The following is a 16,091-nucleotide window of genomic DNA, read 5'->3' as shown; positions in this document are numbered from 1 at the left end:
TTGGCCAGGGGCGTAACTAGACCTTTGTGGGCCCCATAGCAAAATTCTGAGAGGGCCTCCGGTGCTCCATCAGTGAGAAAAGAAGCAGGCTAAGAGGGTGGATTAGAGTGGAGTGGAGGAGCGTCACTGGGCAGAATGGACACCGAAGTTGTCAGTTATAACCTAGTGTCATGGCTGGTCAAAATACAAAAGAATCCACCTCTTAAGTGTGAAACTATTTCTGCCGAAATCCGTAAAACAACTGTCAAGCCATATGTACCTTTTGTAAAGCCATAGTAAGTAGAAGTAGTGACCTTAACCATCTAGGAACCTCCTCCCTGTTACACCACTTACAGAGTAATCATCAAAAGTTTTTGAGAAATTCAGAAACTTTGGCTAAAGTTTGTCACCTAGATCTGTTCTCTCTATCAGAGCCAAGTGCCTGCAATCTCCACTACCAAAACCATCATGGTCACTATCCTCAATCAAGTTTCGAAGTACTCCTGCAACCAATGTCATAAGCATGACTGACTTCTCTCCTATCCATGGTCACTCAGAAGGATTCTTGAGTGGTATGCCATTTGCTATTAATATCATTGTGTTTGAGAAGATTGTTGTGACATACAAGTCTGCATAAAGAGCCTGTGGGTTATATTGCCATTTTACAGGCAAAAGTACAGAAATTTGGCAGGTTTGAAAAGCTGATGTGGTGGGGGATGGACAGCATTTTTAATTTACATTTTCCCCTCTGCACATTAATGTGATCTGAGAGGGATTATGTAATGGTACAGTATATCAGGGCTGTCTGCTTACAAAGCTGTGATTGCTGACCAATACTGTACTGCTTGTAGAGGTGATGGGCTGTATATGGGGTGGTATATTGAGTAAATCTAGCTCTGATTCTAGCCAGTGCATCACCAGCCATTGACCCACCCCAGTATATGTAGCAGTGCAGCACTGGCCTGAGGAACTCCATCTCTCATTTACGGAGACTCTCTGCCTCCATGTAACAAGAAGCTGAAGACATGTGGCATGGTGGTGCATGCACATTGGTGCTTCCTTGGGTAAAGAGATGATCTCACTTAATACATAGAAATTCTTTCTACTCATCAACAACATCTCTATGGCAGATCAACCCACCGCACTATGGCAAATACAAATCCCCAATTGCCTCCATATAAGGTGCATTTAAAGTTCCAATCCATTTCATATAGGAATCATACTAGATGTAGTGATAAGTAACCGGGTATTATTCTGTTCATATAAACATCTATGTAATTATCTAAGTTGCTATTTGTATAAACATTTTAACCTTTAAGTTGGAAGATGTGGTGTTTTTGTTCTTTTTAAATATATCTTAAACCGACCAAGCATCACATGACTCTGCTTATGGTTTAGCTTCTAGTGAGAGCGCCATTCTAAGCTTTCCCAACTGACCACTTGGAATCATGGAAATCATTTGCGTTTAGGGCAAAATATTTAAATCAGAAAATGTAATGACTTCATGAATTAAAGTAATTAACATGACATTGCCTTTTAATCAAATTACAATTATAAATGTGATTTGTTAAATTGTAGTTCTAATCATCTCCATAGTAGCTAAATGAGAATTAATTTTCTCCTAAACACTCTATGAAAAAGATTCATTCTTGACATAGAAATGATAACAATAAGAGATAATTGTTTCTGGATTTCTGCTGCAGCTCTAGAACATTGACAAAATGAAGCATATGGGTGGACTGATTTGCACATAAATCTTACCTGTATACCCAAAGCAGCCACTTACAGGATCTTGCCAGCTGATGATTCTATTTATCCATTCTAGTTTGTAGAAATCTGAATAGCCGCATAACCCACACAGCATTACTGTAAAACAGAATATCATGTTTCAGTATACTGTATGGCACAAAAAAGATAAACTATAGCAAAATGTACTGGCAGTCATTATTCCAAGAAAGGCCTGGATCATGTGAACTATAAATAGTGACTCATGTTGGGTGGTAAGTCCAATATAATTGTACTCCAAAGCATAGCTGCCTACCCTCCTGCATTCTGCAGGAGACTCCCTGAAATAGCAGCAATCTCCCTCTCTCCCTCATTAGTCTAGCAACCTCCCTAATTTCACCTAGCCCACATTACACTGTTACATTTTGGGGGGGGGGGGGGAGAGATAGATACATTTACATTGAATCCTCAGCGCCATTTCCCAGCACTTTACCAGGTATAGTAGCTCTTACTAACTGCTTTGGGGCTCATCTACATTTGTATATAACTTATTTGAAAGATTCCTCTCAGATGTAGCAGTGCACACCCACGCTTATTGGTGCCATGTGCACAATCTCTCTTCACAATCTCTCCATATAATCAATGGGGTGCTGTGCAAAAATCTACTACCAACTATAATCTCCCTGAAACTAGTTTTCAAAAGAAGGCAAGTATGCTCTAAAGCATGAGTCCTCAAACTGCGGCCCTCCAGATGTTGTGAAACTACAAATCCCAGCATGCATTGCCACAGTTTTGCTATAAGGAAGTGTTAAAACTGTGGCAAGGCATGCCTGGATTTGTAGTTTCACAACATCTGGAGGGCCGCAGTTTGAGGACCCATGCTCTAAAGTGTTGCATCATATTTAATGAACAACAATAGATCATATTGTAAAACGTCAGATTGAAAATTCAAGCCTAAATTATTATAGAACTCTGATTTAAATGTATTATTCAGAAGTTATACTGTTGTAATACACAAAACATCTGCAGTTTCCTGATATTTCCCCAAGTCATTCATTATTAATAACTACAAAAGCTAATTGAAGCTACTCATGTGTATCTGTAAAACCCTAAGCAGCTCCTACCCATATTGTACATTCCTCATGATATACATCAATGACAAACGCAGGATATTTAGAGGGGGGTTTCCAAATGTAATCCACAATCTCCCACTCTGCAGGGCATTGGAATAAGTACGCAAGTCTGGGGGAGCGGTAACATCCCCGAAAATTGTTCTTTTTATACACTGGAAACTGTACAGATGGTCTATAGTATAGGCTGTTTCAAACATTTAAATAAGATAAGTGGTCAGGAAAAGGTTAAACATATAATAAATAAATACACAAACATATAAGAACCAGTACTGCACTTTCTAAGCTCACAATATCCCACTTCATGGTAAATCTCCTTTCTCTTCTTCCTTGCAGCTACTCTCTAGTCCATTGCGATGTTTGAGGGCTTTAGATCCACACATACAATAAATGTGCTAGAAGAATCTGGTACACTAGGCATGTGCAGCAGCTCTGCTCTGTCCCTTACATTGCATGATGTGGTGGCAACTCTGTTGATCATATTATATACCAGTGCTATTGTTGTCACAATTTAAGGCACTTGCCAAGAGGAGGGGGTTTCCGGGCAACCAGAACCTCCCCCCTGTGTTTGCCTATGTACATGGCTGACTTTCTCATGCCCCCTCACTAATATGGCTGCAGCTAGATTGTCTTGTACAGTATGTGCTTCTTCTCTTTTAATGTGTAATTTGCTTTTCCAACTGATTAGTTGTACAGTTTTGTTTTGCCTTATGTGATATATAATATGTGGTATGTAGCTTTATGTGATATGTAATATTCAGAAAAATGTTATATTTTGTTAATGTACAGTATAGTGCTGAGATAGCTATAAGAATAAAGAAAATAGGTACTTCTTTACTTTCACGGCGCCAGCATGGCGCCGCGCGTCAGAGTCCCCTTGCGGGGCTCGCTTCGCTCGCCCACGCTGCGGGCTCGATGGCTCGCTACGCTCGCCACGCTAATTAAAATCTACTCCATGCCAACATGGATAGTGGCGGTATGAACTATCCATGTTGGCATGGCGTTAACTTAGTTTATTTTACTTAATTAGTGGCGAGCGTAACCCGGAAGTACGCGCGGCGCCATGCTGGCGCCGTGAAAGTAAAGAAGTACCAGAAAATATTCATCAAGGCCCAGTTTATAGTACTTCAAGTGTAGTTATAGAACACTAAGCTACTGCTTTTAGAAATTATTCCAAACACCAAGTTTGAAATGAATTTGTAGAATATGGCTTAAAGTCAGAAAAACTATATATATATATATATATATATATATTTTTTGAAGTCTCTCAGCACCTTTACCCTCTTATGGATATATTCAATTAAACACCAGCTGGCAATTGTAATTGTTACTGTAGCTCATCTGTACTCAGTTAGCCAATTAGGTAGGCTGGTTCTGCTCACACCTCCATACGCTGCCAGCAGAACTAACCTCCTGTGATGTAGCACACAACACTGTTAGTTACAGCAGCTTCAGCACCTACAGTATATTACTCTGCCCCAGAGTTGGATGCCTTCACAGGACAAGAATATATTCAAAGGCCCCCATACCTTCAGACCTGATTTATCTGGAAGCACCCCAGGGGGCTCACAGCCGATTAGGCAATTGATGTGCCATTTTTTACATGCAATATATACCATGCGATTTATCACAAGTAAAATCCAGGGAGCTGCAGGTGGATGGGAGCCGGGAGCCAGACGGGGAAGGGGGGGGGGGGGAGGCTGAGGGAGCCGGAAACTGGACTGCAGGGAGCTGGAAGCCGGGTGCAGGAGTATAAAAAAAACCATACAAATGAATGAGCAGCCATTGCTTTGCTAAGAGAGCTCTTTCAGTCAATCAGCATCTGCTTATTCATTTGTATGTTTTTTTTTAATTCGCCCACCACCTGGCTCCTCCCGCCCGACTCTCTGCGTTCCCCTGCTCTGCGCCCAGCATCCCCATGCCAGGCTCTCAGAGTCCCCCCGCATAAAATTCAATACATTGTGGGTGCTAAAAAGCACCCACAATATGCTGCTGATGGCTGCACATAAGATTTATCGGTACTTATGTAATATCTGGGCGCCAGATTTTTTTCTTTACATCGCATGATGTTGATTTTATATAGTGTGGTGAGCGCAGCGAGCAACCGAGCCCGAAGCTTGGCGAGCGGACGCAGAATACATGTAAAGTAATTTGCGTCCCCTCGCGGGGCACGCTGCGCTCGCCACACTTTGGGCTCGGTGGCTCGCTGCACTCGCCACACTATATAACATCAACTCCATGTGTAGTTGGATAGTGGGGGTATGAAATCACCCATGGTTGACTATACAATTGAAAATTGGGTCTTTACAATGAAAACTGTGAGTATAGCAAGTTACGGAAATACTTTTTATGGTAGCATCCTATATGTTCAAATTATTCTTTATTACTTGTGTAACCCTTATTAAAGATGACAAAGCAGAGGGGATCTTAGACAATGATACTTGATGCTGCAGGTCATAGCATATCAACACAATAATCGGTACTTGTTTCCTAGCACGGCCACAACGATCTTGATCTGGGGCATCGCAGGTAAAAAAATCGCGTCGGTCGCATCGCATGAGGGCTAAAAAATTGCATGCGATGCGACCGACGCGATGCCCTCGATTTCCCATAGGGAACAATGTAAAATGCCTCAATTTACCCAAATCAACATAGGGAACAATGTTAAATGGGCCAGAGACCCCAAAAACCCCCCCTAACCAGTGAAATGGCCCCCCAAAAATAGTTAACGCCACCCCACGCTCAACGTGAACCCGAAGCGTGGCGAGCGCAGCGAGCCCGCGAGGGGCGGCGGTACGCGTCCTCCGACCTTTTCATACCCCCACTATCCACGTCGGCGTGGAGTTGAGAACAGATTAGTGTGGCGAGCGCAGCGAGCCACCGAGCCCGAAGCGTGGCGAGCGCAGCGAGCCCCGCGCTGGGACGCGGATACCTTTACAGGTAAACGCGTCCCTTCGCGGGCTTCACAGGTATCCGCGTCCGCTCGCCACGCTTCGGGTTCACGTTGATCGTGGGGTGGCGTTAACTATTTTTGGGGGGCCATTTCACTGGTATGGGGGTTTTTTGGGAGTCTCTGGCCCATTTAACATTGTTCCCTATGTTGATTTGGGTAAATTGAGGCATTTTACATTGTTTCCTATGGGAAATCGCGGGCATCGCGTCGGTACCATCTTATGCTTATTTTAGCCGCATACGATGCGACCGACGCGATTTTGACTTTTTCAATGCTTTTCAATGGGAAATCGCGGGCATTGCGTCGGTCGCATCGTATACCATTAAAAATTACCCGCGATGCCCGCGATTGTGGCCGTGCTAGGAAACAAGTACCCAATAATCTAAGAGCAATATCTGCATTCATATAATGTGACATGTAGACCAACTTCTATAAATTAATGTATGTTTCCCTTTTCCTGACATTTCTCTAGAAAGAAAAAATCTCATCATTTTTTTGTTGCAGAAAATAAATGTGTACTTGTCATTTGCTTTCTTCTTTTCAAAGTATGTTTAATGTCTTTGTCAAAAAGTTTCAATAAGAACTGTATGAAAGAGAAAGGTGCTGCAGGTCTCTCTCCGTCAGAAGGAAAGATATAAGAATGTTGTCATCCTTGAGGCATCCTCTTGTGACTAATGATAAATCTCAATTATCTTAGATGAGAAAGGAGCACCTTTCTGCATCATCCCTGTCTGTGATGGGTCTACATACTCAGTGTCAGAGTGACTGTCTTTTCAATGTGCACTGCAAAAGAGCACATCTTCTGGATCTCAAACAAGTGGAGTGTTGTCACATAAATAGTATAAGCACACAATCCCGTCATATCATATTTTCCAGGAAAAAAGGAAATACATGATATTGAAAAACAAACCAAATGAACAAAATTATTGGCTAATAGCCTTTAATACAAAAAAATCCGGTGTACCTCTTTTTGGAAACATTTGGCCAGATGAAAGAAAGCATATCACTATAATCCCAGAACAAAAAGCCCAATTACTATACTTTGCCAAACAATTTATTTTTAAAAGTGAACCCAGGTTCCAGGATTGCAAAATCCAGGATCCAACATCCTTCTGTAAAACACTGTGGAAGTAGTATAATGGTATGTTCCTGCATCAATTCCATTGACACTGGGTCACTTGAGTTAATGAATGTTGTGACAGAAGTTTTTTGGGGCAAAGGCATGGAATATTCTGCAAAGGCCAAGTCACCTGATCTCAACCCGACCGAACATGCAAGACAATACTAAAGGCGGAAAGACTCAAGAACAAACAACTGAAGACATCTGCAGTAAAGATAGCAAAGCATAACAAAAAAGTAGGAAACCCAACATATGGTGATGTCCGTGGGTTCCAGACTTTAGACCAATTACCTACAAAGAGTTCTCGACAAAGCATTAAACATAAACATGTTATTTATGATTGTATTAATCTGTCCAATTATATATGAGCCCTTGAAAACAAAGTACTGTGTATAACATGGTTGCAGTTCCTAAATGTTTCATAAAATATTTTTATTCACTGAATTAAGCTGAAAGTCTGCACTTAAATTACACTTCAATTACATCTCCCATGTATAATTTAAAATCAGTCATGGTGGTGACAGGGCCCAAATTAGGAAAATTGTGTTTGTGCCCATATATTAATGGGACTTATTTATTTCATTAGGAATATGTAATAGGACTCCTAATTCAGTCTCACTTTTTATCTATCTATCTATCTATCTATCTATCTATCTATCTATCTAGTTAGCATTTTATCTTGCTCACCAGCTGATTAGTGCTGGCAATATATCTCAGCAAAATGTAGATTGCATGCACAATGCAGAATGGACAAAGCAAAGTCTTTCCTACAGTACTTCACAAGTCCTCATTGCTGGGTATATCTCAAGATGACTTTTCCCATGCCACACAACTGTCACGACCGGGCCGCAGTGCTTACCCACCATTACCATGTGGCGGGGGTCCCAAGCTTCCTCTGTTTGGTTTGGCATGTCTTCAGCAGCGGACCATTGCAGTGTTCTTTTACAAGATTCAGTTAGCATAGCAAAGTGTCTACAGATGTCGCCATCTTCTAAAAGTCAGCCTATGGAAACCAGTTGTCCTCCAACCTATCGGAGAGAACTGGATGGTTCAATTTTAGCCCATTGGCTGTAGACAGATGCCAGTACAATGCTTATTACCTGTTCGTCAGGTCCTGCGTCCTGAGCTCTTGCGATCCACTAAGTCTGGTGTTTTCCCAGGTCATGCCTGCATTTACAGCGTGCCATTTACTGCATAATTTCAAGTCTGCATTTCTTCAGCCGGTCCAGTGAGTTTGGTGAATATTCCAGTTCTGTTCCTGCTTCAGGCTGCATTACAACCCGCTGTTTCCTGCTTCAGACTGTATTACAGTCCGCTGTTTCCTGCTTCAGTCCAAGTCTGCATTCCTTCTGCCGGTCTAGCGAGTTTAGTGAATATTCCGGTTCTGTTCCTGTTATTCTACAGTCTGACTTTTTCCTTATTACTGCAAGTTGTCTCTGGTCCGATCTATAGTCTGATAAACTGTGCAGATCTAATCTGCTTCCATTAAACCACAGTCTACTTATTCCTTTATTTCTGCAAGCCGGTGTTATTCATTGTTACATGTATACTGTTATTGCAATAAAGAACAAAAATGTGTGGTGCGCTATTATCAGTGGCTGGCAAGGGGTAGTCACTCCCCTACAAAGGTAAATTGTAAAGAAGCAATTTGCCAGCGCTGGCTGAGTAATGTTTCAGTACTGTTATTGCAAGTTCAAGTCCAGTCCAAGTCTTCGGTTTAGCTTATTTTTAAAGTATACTGTTATTGCAAGTTCAAGTCCAGTCCAAGTCTTCGGTTTACTTTATTATTTTAAGTATACTGTTATTGCAAGTTCAAGTCCAGTCCAAGTCTTTGCTTTACCCAGAAAGATACATTGCTATATTATCTATATAAATTGACTAAATGTATTGAACAATTTGTGAACTTCATTTATGAATAAAATTATATTCATCCTGCTAAATTTCATCCTCCTTTTGCTGACACTTTGGTCACTACAACCACATGGTCTGATTCACAAACAATCAAGATCTGATAGTTTGTACTGGCCACACGTATTCCACTGCAGTTTAGGAGTTGTTGCAGGGTATGGGCACCCATCTAGAGACTTTGGATGGTACCCTGCAGCAAGTGACACAATTTCTTCAGGATATTGCTCGACGACAAGATGTCTTTCAAGCTTCTTGAAATCAATCTACTACCTCTTCTTCAATGCCAGCACTTCCTAGATCATTAACGCCACTTCATTCTTCTTCTATGTTCACTCTCTGCCTATCCACTCCAAATTTAATGGAACACTCAAGTTATGCCAAGGATTCCTTAATTTATGTGATGTGCACTTTTCTCTACAGCCAGTGAACTTTCCTATACATACAGCTAAGATTTCATTCACTGTTTTATTGTAGACTGGACACGCCCTAGATTGGGTTTCACTTATGTGGGAGAGATTGAACCCACTTCTGACCAATTACTCTGACTTTTTCTCTTCTTTTAGATTTTTTTTGATGAGCCTGATCGTGTTTCATCAGTGGCTGCTGAGATTTTTTGTATTTGCCAGGGTTCCCAAACAGTGCTGCAGTATGTCATTCATTTTCAAACTATTTCTTCAGAATTACAATGGAATGAGGATGCATTGCTTTCAACCTTCCTTTCTGACCACATCAAAGATGATCTAGCTACACAAGACCCCCCTGCCAAATTGTTTGAGCTATTATCCTTATGTAACAAGATAGATTTTCTTTATAGAGAAAGACAAATTGAAAGATCCAGACATGATTTAAATTTTTTCAGTTCCTTGTCCATCCTCATCTTTTTTTTCATCTCCACAAATGCTAGATGACCCTATGCAATTCAACAGGGACGGTTTAACTCCTGTGGAGAGTCAGGACATTTATCAGTCTCTTCCCTTTGCTAACCGTTAAACGCCAGGTCCTACTTGGTCCAGGAGAAGTCAAGCTAGGAATCATTCATCATTCTCCTAGATAACCTGATTCCCTCATACAAGTTCAGTTCTTGTTAGATATCAGAGTAATCACTACTTTTGCTTTATTTGATTCTGGTGCTGCTGACAATTTCATCACTTCAAGTTTTTTTTTTTTTTCCTAATGGTTTTAATACAGTACTTTTGAACTTTTGTATCATCTCTTGTCAGCAATGGGCAGCAGTTATGTATATACCTCAAGGGGATATTTCTTCTCAGACCTCCAAACTTCTTCAAGTCGGAGTTCTTCATCAATAGAAAGTAAATTTTCTCGTAATTCCTAAATTCTCCTATCCGGTAGTTCTGGTGTGTCCTTGATTCAGGAGCATTCTCCCTAAATAGACTGAAGTACCATGCAGATTACCTAATGGAGTACAGCCTGTCAACAGAATTGCTAAAAAACAAAGGCGGTTCATTGAAATTCTTCTGATTCTAAAAGATCTCTTGGAATTCCTCTTCCTTACAAATCTTATTCTGAAGTTGTTTTCAAAAAGACAGATCTTCAATTACCTCTGCATAGACATTGCAACTGTCCTATTGAATTAATGCCATGAAAAGTTCCTCCTCGTGGCAGTACGTACCCTCTTTTTCTTCCTGAAACTGAGGCAATGACAGAATACATCAAAGAAAATTTACAGCAAGGTTTTATTGGACCCTCGACTTCTCCGGCTGGAGCAGGGTTTTTTATTTTGTTAATCATCCATTACCCCTATTTAAAGAACTTTTAGACTGAATTAAAGGTGCAACAGTTTTTCTAAACTAGATTTGAGAGGTGCCTATACTTTAATCCATATTAGATCTAGATATGAGTGTAAAACTGCATTAAATACTAGAGATGGGTACTATGAATATCTTGTAATACTGTTTGGACTCAGTAACAACCCTGCAGTATTCCAGTTCATGAATGAAATATTCCATGATCTATTGTATTACTCTGTCATCGTGTACCTTGATGAAATAAAAAAAAAATTCTCTAAATCTTCAAGACCAACATGTTAAGGAAGTCTTTCTTCGTCTTTGGAATCATCAGTTATATCGCAAGCTGGAAGAATGTGACTTTAAGAAAGATTCTACTCCCTTTCTAGGTTCCATTATTTCAGGATTATGTATGATTCCAGAACTGTTCTTAGCTGGATCCAATTTACAAACATCAGAGCAATTCAACATTTTTGGGGGATTCTCTAACTATTATAGTAAGTTCATTAAAAATGTATCTTCTATTGTCAGTCCTATTACTCTTCTCACTTGCAAATCCATCCACCAGAAGCTGTTTTTGCCTTCAACTATTAAAAAAAGCATTCACCAGTGGTCCCATACTTCAACAACCTGTTGTCAATCGGACATTTTTTCTGGAGGTAGTCGTAGTCAACTACATTCATGTGCATATTTTTCCAAACAATTCTTACCTGCTGAAAAGAACTATCCTGTGGGAGAACCAGAGTTACTTGCCACTACGCTTGCTTTTCAAGAGTGGCGGTATTTATTTTAAGAAGCCAACTTTCCCATTTCTGTTCTCATAGATCATAAGAACCTCCTATACCTACAGAGTGCACAGTGCAGGAATCCCAGGTTAGCCTTATTTTGTTTATTTAAAAGGATTACCTGCAGCACCCAAGTTGGCTGAACTATTCATTTCTGAGATTTTTCACTTACATGGACTTCCTACTGAAATAATCTCCCTCCCTCCCTCCCTCCCAGACCCATGCCATCTCACCCGGATTAATTTCACCAAAGACTGTAATAGCTATTTAATACTGCACATCGCATATGGAGGCTGTCTGCTTGCTGTCTCCCATACCATCTGCAGGTGGCCATCATTAGGCAGCAGCTACTGCTTGCGGCGGACAGCCAGAGCCACATTAAAGTCCTGTCGCAACACTGCAGATAATTCACACCATTTACAGGGGTTGCGGTCTCGCTTACACTGTCACCATCTATCGGTGGCCCATCATCAGCCGGTGGCGGCTGCTGCTTGCGGTGATCAGCTAGAGACGTTACAAGACCTATTTTCAAACTGCTGGTTAATTCACTTCAGTCTGAACTTTCAGCTACAAAATTAAGGGGTGAGAATCACATTACACCATAACAGGTCAGTTGACATTCCATTAGAAGTTGAGCATAGCACTCATATTTGTACATTATTATTTTTGAGAAGTGCAATATTAATTATATATATATATTTTTTTTTTTACTTCATTTTTATTTGGTAATTTTAAAAACAAAAATAGACAAGACATATACGTTTAACATCACATAATATATAGACAGTACCGTACACAAACACTTACACTACTTGCAACCAATACAATGTATCATAATAACGCATTTACCTAACCATATGGTCTCACCTACATTAGAATGCTCTTTTTTTTTTTTCCCTCTCCAGGTTCTCACATTCTTCTCCTATCCTCCGATATTTTGTTACCTTTCTGTGCTTTGACCATCTACTTTACCAACTCCCCCTCTAATTATCCACTTGATCCTGGTTTAACTATTCCAAATACCTTTTCGGCCTATTTTCCCAAAATATATCCAACTTAACTTTATAGTGATTTTTAACAGGTGTTTGATATACATATTTTCTTTATCTTACTATTATATATTAACGTGAAACCAATTACTTTAACTCTCTACAGTGTTCTTCAGTGCTCTCTTTTTTTTTTTTTTTTTCTTCTCGATTATGTTTGTTAGTGCTGTTTCTATCAATGTGACCTTGCTGAACGCAATTAAAGGGGAGCACATCTAAATAAATAAATAAGAAAATACAAAAAAATAATAAATAAGTAAATAAATAAAGACCGAAACACATAAAAAAAAGGAAAAAAACCCCCGCTGTTTTCACTTTTCTGTGCCCCAGTATACATTTTTCCTCCCTCCCCCTATACATATCCCTTATTGTACCAACCCCCCCATACCTTATAAAACTTTGTTACTGTTTTTCTTGACATACTGTATGAATATATTTTTCGTGCTCTATCGTGATCTTTACTAATTCTACCCACTTACTAATATCTGGGCCGTCCTTGGCCATCCAGGATCTCGCTATGATAACCTTCGCCATTGCACAGAGGTTTAGAGCATTTTGTCGTATTTCCGCTGTAGTATTCTCTTTAGGCCATATGCCCAATATACAGCTACTTGGCTGCACACTCTGGGATGGGATACCCAGGTCTATCAGTATATCTCTGACTTTTTGCCAGAAACTTTGCACCTCTTTACACTGCCAAAGCAAATGGAAAAAAGAGCAGCCCAGTTCCCTGCACTTTGGATAATTGTCCACTATGTTCCCTGAGAATTTACTCAATTTCACGGGAGTTATATAGGTCCTATGAAGAATGTTTATTTGGACTTGCTGGACTCTAAGGGAGTTGGTCGCACCTGTTGTTGACGCCATGGCCAGCTTCCAATCCTCGTCACTAATTTCAGGAATATCTATCCTCCACTTAGTTCTCAACTCTGGGAGATCATTCTCTTGATTATAGTTCAAAAGATATTTATACATTTTAGAGACTCTTTGCCCACCACTGATCTTGTTAAATAAATTTTTTGACTGGTGTTTCTATAATAGTTTTGGGATTTTCCATCCCAAAAAATTGGGAGAAAGCACTCCTCATTTGTAAATATCGATAGAACATCGTCTTGGGTATCCCATATTCCCCCTGAAGTTGTGTAAAAGATTTTAGTACATTATTATCATACATCTGTCCCACCGAGTTAATACCATAATTATTCCAAATTCTACCCCCTTGTTCTTTTTTCAGTTTTTCCATATGTTTGGAGGAAAACAGGTGCGTGCCCGGATCGAGTCCCTCATAGTTGGTGACTCTACCCACTCTTTTCCATACTTTTATTGCCTGCGCCATGATCGGCGGTATCCCCCGACCTCCCTCCGCCGCCAGTATTACTTGGAGCGGGGTTTGCCCAGGGGCGACTATTCCAACCAGATCCCACAGACCGGGTGGCTCTTCCCCTTCCCTGATCCAATTACTAATATGGGCTAACTGAGTTGCCAAATAGTAAAGCCTAAAGCTTGGCATTGCCAGCCCACCACGTTCTCGCTCTCTTATCAGGGTATCATTTTTAATTCTAGGGCATTTGTTTCTCCATATAAAAGATGTAATTATACTGTTAATTTTCCTAAATGTATCTTCACCTATGTACTGTATATCGGGGATTGCTGAAAAATGTATAAAAACTTGGGTAGAATCACCATTTTTATAAGATTTATACGCCCCATCAGATTTAATGGTAACTTCATCCAGCATTTACACTTAATTTTAATTTCTTCAATTAAGGGAGTTACATTATCTATATAGAAGTTCTTAGGGTCCTTGGAAATAACAATCCCAAGATATTTAAATTTTCTCGAGATTGACAGAGGAGTGTCCACCACAGCTTCGCCCCGGCCTCGCCCTTCCACTATCAATAAATTAGATTTATTCCAATTTACTGTGAGGCCAGAGAAGAGCCCAAACTCTCTGAGTAGGGCTATCACTTTTGGCAGGTCCCTATGATAATTTGATACCCCGACCAGCAGATCATCTGCATATAAGGAAATTATGTTATAGTTCTTTATACTTCTATTCCTCTCTATCCCTAATGCCGCTCTTATCTTACATGCTATTGGCTCGATTGCCACTGCAAACAACAGTGGCGACAGGGGACATCCCTGCCGTGTACCCCTTGACAGGCTAAACGGCGTTGACACAAATCCATTTATTACTACTCTGGCTGTCGGTTTTCCATACATCAGAAAGATCCAGCCAATGAAGCGTGGTCCGAAACCAAAAGCTTTCAGTACTGCGCGTAAATATATCCACTCCACGGAGTCGAAAGCCTTATTGGCATCGAACGACGCCACCCCTGCCTCCGCCCCTGTGTATTCCAATGTCTGAAGATATGTAAAGACTCTTCGAATATTTTCCGAGGTAGCTTTCCCACTCATAAACCCTGTTTGGTCTGGGCACACTATATCCTTGACTACATGATTAAGCCTATTGGCCAATACTGTCAGCCGTCGCCGTCCCAGGGCGTCACTGCGTTCTGTCACGTCCGGGACGGGCGGCGGAGATGGAGCGCCGGGGGAGCGTCGGGGGCGTTGCCTAGCAGCGCCCCAAGCTTCCGGCTCTGTTGCTCCGGCTGCCAGGCATCGGGGCGTTGCTAGGCAACGTCCCCGAGTCTCCAGACAGCGTGCGGCGTCAGCGCAGCTGACGTCCGCACAGTCACAGGCGGCAAATTCAAATAAATAGCCGGCGTCTGCTGGGAACAGACGCCGGTTATAGCTTTGGTGTGCCCTGCAGCCTTTGTGTTCCTGGTTCCAGCAGCTCCGTTACAGTACCCCGTGCCGTGATCCTTGCTGTGATTCGGATAAGTCCTTACCTTTTGTTCCTTGATTATATTCCATCCTGTCAGCATTGTTGCTTGTATCTCATATCATTATATTCCATCTTGTCAGCATTGTTGCTTGTATCTCATATTATTATATTCCATCTTGTCAGCATTGTTGCTTGTATCTCATATTATTATATTCCACCCTCTGGGCATTGTTGCCATTATTACCACTGTTATACAGTTATTCCACCTTTTCGTATTGTTACGTCTGATATACCCCTTGGATCTGCCTTGTCCCTTGCGTGGCTACCCCGTGGGTATCCGGGGCCTCATTGCCTTCTGTGGGTTTAGATAGTTTTACCCTTGCACTCCACTAGCCTTGGCGGTCGTGTTGTCCCTACGTAAGACCAGGTGGCATCGAGGTGGGAGCCTGACTAACGGGCTCTCACGAACGCGGCTATTATTGGTGAAGCTTAGCCCTCTGCACACGTCCGCCAATTCCGGTTGGAGGCAACGGAGGTAGGGGTGGCAAGAGAGTCCCCGGACCATAACATTATAACCGGCCACAAAATAATAGTAACACAACCATATTCCCTCTACAGTGGTTGTGTGTTTCTTGGTTTAGCATGGATCCCAATGCGGGGGTTCCGGCCCAGGTTTTTGCTGATCAGTTACACCTCCTCACTCAGCAGTTGCAGGATCTTACTCTCAGGGTAGAGTCTCAGGAAGAAGTTCGCAGAGCAGCTCCTCCAATGGCTGTGTTGGTTAAGGAACCCAAGATGAGTCTTCCCGATCGGTTCTCTGGGAACCGAAATCAGTTCTTTAATTTCAGGGAGAGCTGCAAATTATATTTCCGGTTATGGCCCCTTTCCTCCGGGTCTGAACTACTGAGAGTG

At 41.4% G+C, this 16,091-nt stretch overlaps 1 protein-coding gene across 1 annotated transcript in view; it reads right to left on the bottom strand.

Moving 5' to 3' along the window:
• C7H16orf89 (chromosome 7 C16orf89 homolog) overlaps positions 1-16,091 on the bottom strand; it is a 112,891-nt gene that overhangs the window by 19,692 nt on the left and 77,108 nt on the right. Inside the window, exon 6 of the mRNA XM_083152018.1 lies at positions 1,741-1,845. Within this exon, the coding sequence (XP_083008144.1) occupies positions 1,741-1,845 (105 nt within the window). The remainder of the gene's footprint in view (positions 1-1,740; positions 1,846-16,091) is intronic.

The sequence above is a fragment of the Crinia signifera genome, chromosome 7 (genome assembly GCF_055691185.1).
Source record: "Crinia signifera chromosome 7, ASM5569118v1, whole genome shotgun sequence".
NCBI lineage: Eukaryota > Metazoa > Chordata > Amphibia > Anura > Myobatrachidae > Crinia > Crinia signifera.
Note: the sequence above shows the minus strand (reverse complement) of the source record. Positions and strands in the feature narration are given on the sequence as shown.